At 40.6% G+C, this 9,816-nt stretch overlaps 1 protein-coding gene across 9 annotated transcripts in view; it reads left to right on the forward strand.

Moving 5' to 3' along the window:
• Positions 1-9,582, forward strand: part of fmnl2a (formin-like 2a) — a 68,799-nt gene extending 59,217 nt beyond the window's left edge. For 2 of the 9 annotated variants that reach the window (XR_011980021.1, XR_011980022.1), the window contains 10 exons: positions 427-661; positions 1,257-1,325; positions 1,423-1,503; positions 1,581-1,710; positions 1,876-2,039; positions 2,185-2,286; positions 2,395-2,493; positions 3,254-3,374; positions 6,992-7,263; positions 7,755-7,840. Coding sequence is in view for 7 of the 9 variants with exons in the window: in XM_072685881.1 (XP_072541982.1) it covers positions 427-661; positions 1,257-1,325; positions 1,423-1,503; positions 1,581-1,710; positions 1,876-2,039; positions 2,185-2,286; positions 2,395-2,493; positions 3,254-3,374; positions 6,992-7,091; positions 7,223-7,232 (1,111 nt within the window). In the remaining 2 variants the exon portion in view is untranslated. Of the gene's footprint in view, positions 1-426; positions 662-1,256; positions 1,326-1,422; positions 1,504-1,580; positions 1,711-1,875; positions 2,040-2,184; positions 2,287-2,394; positions 2,494-3,253; positions 3,375-5,101; positions 5,200-6,991; positions 7,264-7,754 lie in introns of those variants that run through there. The other 7 variants (XM_072685885.1, XM_072685887.1, XM_072685882.1 and 4 more) reach the window with 5 other exon arrangements.
• Positions 9,583-9,816: the final 234 nt, after the last annotated feature.

Consider the following 9,816-nt stretch of genomic DNA (forward strand, 5'->3'; position numbering starts at 1 on the left):
TCTGAAGCAAATAATCCTGAACCTTTTGGCACCATGCCTAATGCCAGGTGTGGGCTAAAGGGGTACCAAGAGGGGTACCAAGTATGTTTGATTGAATACAATCAAACACACAGCAATGCTCCAAAATCTATAAAGAAAAAAGCATTCCTAGACAGTTACTCCAACAAAAGCAAGATCCACTGTTTTTAATACTCTTGATTTTGTATGAAACCATGAATAAACTAATGTCCAAATACTTAGTCTATATAGTGTATGCTCAGAAAGCTGTTCATATAATCCATTATGAAAACATTAATTTCTTTTGGATCAGTGTGGATCATTGAAAAATACCTCCATTTGAGTTCATTGTCAGCACTTTGAGTTTTGAATGAGGTTTTGGTTTGCTCTATTTTTTATTCTTTGTGTATTTGCTTTTGCTTCTCTCAGGTTTGACTTGCGGACGTTGCCGGTGGACTTTGTGGAGTGTCTGATGCGCTTTATCCCGACAGAGCCTGAAGTGAAGGCGCTGCGTCAGTATGAGAAGGAGAGAAAGCCACTGGAAAACCTCACCGATGAGGATCGCTTCATGATGCAGTTCAGCAAGATTGAGCGTCTCATGCAGAAAATGACCATCATGGCATTTGTAGGCAACTTCTGTGAGAGTGTCCAAATGCTCACGCCGGTAAATATATGATCTATAGTAAATATAAAAACATTTAAAAAAAAATACCTGACTTTATCTGTTTTTACATTTGTGTTTTTTTTAATCTCATAAGCCCTATTTGGATGGGATTTGTTTAACATGGAAAGGTGGAGTAGTGTTATTTTACTACATTATATTACTAAATTTATGACCGATTCTCACATAAGAAATCTTGGTGAGTGGCTACGTGCTGCCGTCACCTCCAAAAAAAACGTGATAACCCGATAATCTCATAACCCACTTATATTAACTTATAATAATATAATTTTAGCAGCTACATGATCATAACACTTATGTAGGCTATGGGTCCTCTGGATTTGAGTGTTGTATGACTTGTATGAGTGTTTGCCACAGAATTAAACGCCATGAGGTATCTGCGACACACACAACGAAATGCTTATCGGGAGCTTCCACAAGCCGCAAATACACCTGTTATGATGGAATATTTTTGCTCGTGTCGATAACCACCAGATTAATATAATCATTTACTGACATGGGAGTGCACAGTCGATGAAAATGACATGACCTGAAGCTTCTTTGTTTGACATCATTGTTTTCTCCTTTGATACAACAGCAACTGCATGCCATCATTGCAGCATCTGTGTCTATCAAGTCTTCACAGAAACTCAAGAAGATCCTAGAGGTTAGTGTGTCATGACACTGTTTTCTATGTAAATACACATATGTCTACGTGTATTTCGGTGTATAAATGTCTTACTGAATATTCTTTTTCTTCCAAGATTATTTTGGCTCTTGGGAACTACATGAACAGCAGTAAAAGAGGGGCAGTGTACGGCTTCAAACTTCAAAGTTTAGACTTGGTAAGACTCAGTTACATTGATTTACACTTGTGAAATCCTACATCCACATTCCACTGACCTGATTTTGTCTTTTCCAGTTATTAGACACTAAATCCACAGACCGGAAGTTAACACTGCTGCACTACATTGCAAATGTAGTAAAGGAGAAGTACCAGCAGGTGTCACTCTTCTATAATGAGCTCCATTATGTAGAGAAGGCTGCAGCAGGTACAGTAAATACATCTGATAAAGAATGAAGGTCTATTTACATATTTAGAGCTCAAGCAACACATCTGACATGTCTAAAATACAGTCTCTTTTTGCTCTTTTTTCATAAACACTGTTTGTGCGGTTCCTCTTTGTTCTGAGGCTATCTGTTCTCTCGTCTTGTAGTCTCTCTGGAAAACGTGTTGCTGGATGTAAAAGAGCTCCAGAGAGGGATGGATCTGACTAAGAGAGAGTACAGCATGCATGGCCACAATACACTCCTGAAAGACTTCATACAGCACAATGAGAGCAAGCTCAAAAAATTACAGGATGATGCTAAGATTGCACAGGTAGTTTATTGATTTATATGAAACATTATTTTACTCTGGTGAAACTCAGCTGACAGCAGACAGCTAAAGTGTTAAACTTGTAGGTGTCGCAGCCAGTTTCTGTTGATCTTTTCTCTTTAGTTAAACTGCTGTTGTTCTCCTTTAGGATGCCTTTGATGAGGCAGTGAAGTTTTTTGGGGAGAGCTCCAAAACCACGCCTCCTTCAGTGTTTTTCCCTGTGTTTGTGCGCTTTGTGAAGGCATACAGGGTAAAGCAGCCAGTCGCATCTCCAAAATCATTGCAGTCATATACATCCTAAAGTTCTCTACAAGAACTCACTCACAGTTTGGTTCATCTACCTTACTTTTATTCTTAGCAAGCAGAAGAGGAAAACGAGCAGAGGAGAAGGCAAGAGCAGTTGATGATGGAAAAGCTGCTAGAGCAGGAAGCCATGATGGAGCAGGAAGATCAGAAGGTAAAGCATTTACTGCACATGGGTGTATGAATTAAAGGAGTTTTAAATTGAAATTAAACAATTTCATTTTGGTTCATAAAAATAAATATATAAAATAAATAAATACGTTTAAAGTGAATTTCCCCACTGTGGGACTTATAAAGGTGTATATTATCTTATCTTTTCTTAATTGATTTCAAACCTTTTCACCAATATGAGCTTCAGTATTTCAGTATTATGGTCTCTTATTTGCCAGTTATGACATCACTAAAACTTGGGAGATGGACCACACCCTGAACTCTTCCTCCTCAACCCTACATTTACCCTCTGTTTCTCACTTCACAACAACAACTTTGCACCCACCTCCAAGCCATCTCCTCCCTTCTTCTCTAAGGCTCGCTTCAGTAACGGGAGGGGGGCTCCGCTTCATGCACCACAAAGCCGCCCAGAACTCCATCACCTCCTGTTTCAGCCGCCCAGGGTGTGGTCCATACTAGCATTTTACCTATTGTACAATGTTGTGCCAACTAGGAGAAGTACGGCACCCTACTGTACATGTGACCTATAGCTTGCTGATACTGCACCATGCAATATCATATTTATGCAATCCACCCTCCTTTTTCCAAACTGAGAATTCTGCGCAAGAGGGAAACTTCACTCTGCATGCATTTTGAGCATTCCTATATGTCCATTCACGATGAAATCTAGTCAGGAACAGCCAAACAGCCAGATTCAAATTACACATACATGTGTTTGTGTGTGTGTGTGTGTGTCTCTTCAGTCTCCTCATAAAAATAAGCGGCAGCAGCAGGAGTTGATAGCTGAATTGAGGAAGAAGCAGGTGAAAGACAGTCGACATGTTTACGAAGGGAAGGATGGAGCGATCGAGGACATTATCACGGGTAAAACACACACACTTAATACACAGATATTTACTCACACACATTCACTTTATATCTCTGAAACACACAAACTCTCACACATATACTCCTTGTGTCCTCTGCCATAAAGTGACTGTGTTGAAGCTGATGTGCTCTAGAGCAGTGTGCATGCATAGCTCTTGCTTTGTAAAAGTGTTATCAATTAACATTAGTTTTGAAGCACTAACCAGTATCTAGCCATCAGTGACTGAGCTTAACCCTTGTAGATTTAGAAGCTTGTTAATATAACTTACTGGTAACTCTAATCCAATGCAATTATATATAGATATAAATATACAAAACGTGTGCTGGCTTTTCTTAGTAGTTTATCAAATAGTAGATCAATTTCCGTACCGCTCTCATAATTGCTCTGCTTTATTGCTAAACGCTCCATTTCTTATGGGCACAATGCGTGCAACTTCAGAATTGAGCCGCCTGGAAGTCTGGTGTTACACAGCCTTCGTCATGTTTGGTTGAGGTGTTGCAATAGCACCCAGTAGATCAGCAATACAACAAAGGCGTGCTTGAACTGACAGGCTTTAGCATATGATGAATAAAAGTGGAATGTTGGCTGTGATAAGCTTTTATGTTGCTCTCTTACAGCGGGATTAGCTTTTGCCTTAGGATCATCCATAGCCAATAGTAGGACATGCTAATAACCAGGGGTGGGAAGGATCAGGCCTCACGATTCAGGGTCACATCACAATATGCTTTTATAGATATTGTGGATATTGTCGGTACTTAAAGGGAAGTTTGCCATATTTTGCATTCGAGACACTGGAGCCTTTTTGACATAAATCGTCTTCAATTCAATTCATTTCTTACACCAAATTTAAAAAACAATCCCCACCCATGAAGTGACAGAATACATACAGACAAAATCTTTTTTGACGCTTGTGGTCGTCAGGAAAAGCACACAAGTGCATTCATCAACTGTCATCAAGCTTTTTGTTGCTGTATTTGAGCTCAGCTGGGACACAATAAAACATATTCTGAGCAAAATCGGCATTTAAAATAGTGTAATTATATCTATAATTAAAAATACTATTATAACCAGTAATAATTGCAGCACAACAGACACATTTGATTTGCATAATCTGTCTTACGCAGTGATTAAACTTCAGCCTGACTAAGCAGAGATGCATTGGACTTCTGAGTGTAAATGCGTGTGGCTAAAACTTTTTAGGTTACAACACAGGAACTGGTCACATGAAATGACCAGGTCTAAACTGAACTACTGCCTTTTTGTCTATTCCCACCTATGAGATATTATGTAGGGTTAAGATGTCTTCTAGGTTTATGATATTGCATTTATATCATAAAGCACATCCCAAAATTCAGAGCACCAAAATTTGATCATAAAACCATTATGATATTGTTGTGGGCAAATCATCAGCTCTACCTCCTGGTTTATAGCAAAATTAAGCTACAAACAAAAAAATAATAATAAAAAGTGATTGTCATTTTGTATCAAGGTGGAATTTCTTTAGAGAATCGTGATGCATTATTTTTCTCACCCCTATTAATAACCCATTACTGTGTTGACTGTGCTGTGCTGCTGTAGGTGCAGTAGCTGTGCTAACGTGCTAGCTGCTATGCTGGTTAACTGTGTTTGTGTTTTTGTTTGTTTATGTATGTGTGTCTGTGTGTGTGTGTGTGTGTGTGTGTGTGTGCGCGCGTGTATGTTTGGCTGTTTTGTCTGGATGCAGTGCTGAAGACCGTGCCCTTTACCGCGCGCACGGCCAAACGGGGCTCGCGCTTCTTCAATGAGGAGCTCCATTATTAAAGTTTAGACTCTCTATTAAAGGTTGCTGGAAAGAGCGTCTGCTCTCTTTCCTTTATCTCTTCCTTTATTCACCATGTGCACCCCTTCACACCTCATATCCGTAAGGTTTTGGGTGGGAATTGGACTTATTTTCCTTCCCTTGGGGGTCGCTCACCCACCCACTCACTCACTCACTTACTTACTCACCCCTTTGGATATGGTCCAGGCATTTTTTTTGTGTGTGTGTTTTGTCATGTGGGTGTATCCATATCACCATCTCCTCCCGTCTTAAAAATCCCTGCATGAAGAGGGATGGTTGGGAGGTGAGCGAATGATGTCAGCACCATTTCCTCTGCATGGAGTGTGTCATCAAGAATCCATATCCGCCAGCGTAACATAACCAGCACTGTCACAAATCACAGCAATTGGAATGTCACAGTGAGCCAATGATGCCAGAGTTGTAGCCACTCTTCTAGAGTCAGGAGAACTAGAGCGTAGTAATCTCAGAAGCTTCACTGGATCTCCGGCTGCAGTTCCCATGCCAGTGCAGTTGTCCCTGCCCTTTAGAGTCGTATTTCATTATTTGCAGTTATTATAACGCTCTGAAGATAAGGTCAAACCCAGATTGGGTGTGTTAAAGCAATGTGTTGAGGGCGCCCCCTGTTGGACGATTGACTAAGACACAGCTGAAGTTTGCAACTGCGCTGGAACCTGCTTACAAAAATAGAGCTGTACGATAATTCAGAGAGGGAAACTAAACTGTATGTTGTCACATTCGTGCAAAAACCTTGTATCTCTACAATGGCAATGGCTTTACAGGAGAAGGAAAAAAAAACAGTGTAAAGTCAGTGTAAACTAATTAAAAGTCATTTTGGTGCATTTCTATTGGTCCATTCATCATGAAATTCTGACATAATGTCAAAACATGATGTCAAATAGTAAAAAATTGCCAAAATGGAGAAAGAAGGTTTTAGCAAGGACAGCACTGATTAGTTCATTCATTATGGGTAATTCCTTTTTAAAAACAAGGATCTCTGACGGAGCGTAAATACTTCTTAAGGCATTATTGGCTTTGTATGTGCCATTGTGACTTGCTTGAATGTTCATGTGTCCGTGAGAATATGTGTGTATCATATCATTACTGTTGTTTTTGCATTGTTTGCATGATGTTTGATTCCTCCATCACTCCATTCCAGTCGCTTTGCTGTTTCCTTCTGCTAGCATTCCCCCTCCTGGCTGAGCTTGGGTTGTGTGCCAGCTAGGCTTTGCTGGGGTCATGTTAATGACCTGTTGCATGGTGCATGGGGAAGGGGTCTCTGCTTGCTGCTTTTCACCATTACATTACTCGAATACTCCCTTCCATGCAGTTGAGTAAACTTGTGCATCTGTCTGCATGAGCATGCGCACTTTATTAGCCAAACGCTAATCTGCACCTTCTCCATGCTCACATATACATTTCCTGTTCCCCATTGTTCTGTTCTTCTTTTCTCGTTTGGTTTGTTTATCAGAAGTCTTCATGCGTAGTGTGGTATTTGCTTTCTAGCGTGTGTCGCTGGAGGTCAATGTGCAAAGCAGCTTGAGTGTTTAAGACGAACCGTCGAAGCAGTTCTGCTTTCGTTTGCTCAGTGAATGCTTGTGCTCTCTGTTTAGCCCCTAGCGCTTCTTCACACACCTAATAATGTTCCTTCCTGACCTTGCAACTTTGCAACCGTGACCTCTGATCCCTGGGCAGCTTGGCTCGGTGTGCTTTGCGGTGTCCACCTTTTGGAGTGACCTTCTGTCCGGTCACCTCGGCTTTAATTTTAACCTCCGTTTTTGTCTCCTCTCCTCTCAGCCTTAAAGAAGAATAATATTACTAAATTTCCCAATGTGCACTCGAGGGTAAGGAACTCGTCCAGTAGCACCCCAGTGGTGATGGATGGTACTCAAACCTGGCAAGCATCTCTTTCTATTTATCCCTCTCTCTATATATATATATATATTACCTAACCTCCATGTCTTGTTCTGATTTTAATACCTGTTCCCTTTCTCTCTCTCTATGTCCATCGTTTCTAAAACACATCAGGGCTATTTAAGTTTGATAACTGAGACTGGCAGAGTCTGCAGGTACTTGTTCCAGCGTTATCCGATTCACCTGATTAGATTCTCCTTCATTATTCCATTAGTTCTGATAGATGGTACATTCTAGGCATTGGAACACTTACCTCAGATACACCCCCAGACATATAGCCCTGCTAGTCCTTTCACATTGTACTGCATGTGTGAGGTATAACTGACTAATGTAGGATAGACTTAGATGCATTAATATTACCTTAACCTTGAGTAGTTGCCTTTCACAGATGGGCATAAGCTTTTTCTCTCCAAAGAGGTTAACCTCTTTCACGGGTGTGGTCAGCAGTGCTCTCACAATTGTCCCATTAGTGGCAAGAAAGCGATTCGAGCGACATTTGCAGAGGAGACGCACCAAATTTTACATTTCTCCTGATTTTTCATACGAACTCAAGCTGCCTTTGTCCGATTGACTGCCAGCACACCCAGCCTCCCCCAGAAGAGTGTGACCGTGTCTAATAAAGTCTTTTATCTTATGCCTCCGTCAGATCTGAGAAACCAGCCTTACAGGCGAGCTGATGCAGTGAGGAGGAGTGTCCGGAGACGCTTCGATGATCAGAACTTGCGGCCAATCAACAATGCAGAGGTGGTCATGTAACGAGGGCAGAGCGGATGTGATTGGATGGCATTGGAGGGAGTGGAACGGGGGGCCTTTCAGCCTCTCTGTGAAAATGGACTGAAGGGAAGGATTTGGAAAGACTGTGGAAGTTGCTCTGAGAGGTCAAAAGGCCAAGCTACTTTTGACGAGCCAAGTGCCTAAATTTAACGTTGTGTATTCAGATGTTTGTTTTTTATACGTCGTACGTGGTTTTACTTCAAGCAATAGGACTTGATCTGGCTTTCCCTTTCAAAAACTGGACAAATGCACATTATACGATGCATTTCCGTCTTCTCTGTGGCAAGAGTAATGACGGGAAACGGTCCACAGCTGTTTACAACACATACTCATTTATATACTATGAAAATCCATAGTAACTTCTGACATTCCAGTGCTAATTGTCATATCGCTTTGCACAGTGTGGTTCTCCTGTATTTTAACAAGGGCTAAGTGTATCCTTAAAGATTCCAGGCTTGTTAGGCTTGTGCAAATACAAAACAGTGCTGCCGAATGGGGGGAAAAGCTATGAAGCAGATTTAACCACACATGGCTGTAGCTTTTAAAAACTGGAGAAATTTAAGAGATGGTGGGAGTGTAGAGAAATATGGAAGGGTTGTGTAAAGTAGGTGGTACTAAGGTAATGTGAAGTGTACATAATGTAAGCATTAACATCTCCAGTCATCAGTGTTAGCGGACCAAGTACGAAAATCAGCTCACTTCAAACTTGGGGAGGAAAAAAATAAAAATAAAAAAAAGGCTGTTTAAAAAGCCGGCCTTTAGTCCCAAGGCAGAGAGTGGACCTTTTCAAAGCCGTTACCCAGTTAAGTAACTACTGGTGCCCAAGTGCCACTCATTCAGTGGGAATATTGAAAAGACCTAAATAGATTGACATGGTAACTGTTTCAGTATAAATACAGTATATACCAAAGAGTACAACCAACAGGTAAGGCACATCAGTGATACTTGATTCAGTTCTTATTAAAAACAAAAACTGGACTAATGAAGAGGTGTTCGCACCTTGTCACCACTAAGTACATGTTTGCAATACAGTATTTAACCACTGAGGCAAAGCGCACTCCACTGGCTCACATAGTTTACCCGACCAAGTTCTCCTTAGTATCTAGTTCTATTTAAGAACACCAGCTAAAAGCACCACGAAAGATACGCATCAAACCATGTGGGATTTTGCTATAAAATTCTTGCTTTTCTTTTCTTTTTTTTTTTTTTTACTCCTTAACCTTCATTAGCACAGGGTTAATATTGTACATATTGTTTAAAACTGCTTAAAACAAAGACTTTCGACATCCTGTGCTCCATTTGAATGTTATTTTAACTTATAGTTTTACATTTTTGTATATTTAATTAAACCGAACCATGAATCAGGTGTATCTCTAATGGCAGATGTAGCAGAGGGCTCAGACTTTTACGCTTGCCTGGCAGTATTAAGGCATTAGAATAACTGACACAATTTGACACCACACGTACTCCTAATGCATTGTTAGATAATACTGGATTGTAATGTCTGTAATGCAGCTTTCTCATGTCCTTATGCATTCCACTCCACTTACAGAACTGGACCCAACTGGCATGCGTTTGTCATTTCCTCTTTCTAATCAGAAATGTATCTTTAGGCATTGTATGCTTACAGCAGAACTTAATACATTTTGTTAGATCCACAGTCTGTCAATGCCAATGATTAAATAAACTGCTCCATATCAGTCTTTGATTTGGAATTGTGCCGAGTGAAAAACAGGAGAGCTCAGGATTTCATGTCAGCTGTGAAAGTTTGGTCATTTTGATGCTCCACTGAGCTGTAATAAGGAGAAAGGAGTCCAGTCAGGAACACCAGCTTCTGCACTAAGTCACTTTGGTGGTGCTGCACGAGTCCACTCACGAAAACTGCATAAAAGCTCATTTATGCTGAAAGTTAAAAATGGATATGGAGCAGTAGC

Source organism: Salminus brasiliensis, chromosome 8, assembly GCF_030463535.1.
Source record: "Salminus brasiliensis chromosome 8, fSalBra1.hap2, whole genome shotgun sequence".
Classification (NCBI taxonomy): domain Eukaryota; kingdom Metazoa; phylum Chordata; class Actinopteri; order Characiformes; family Bryconidae; genus Salminus; species Salminus brasiliensis.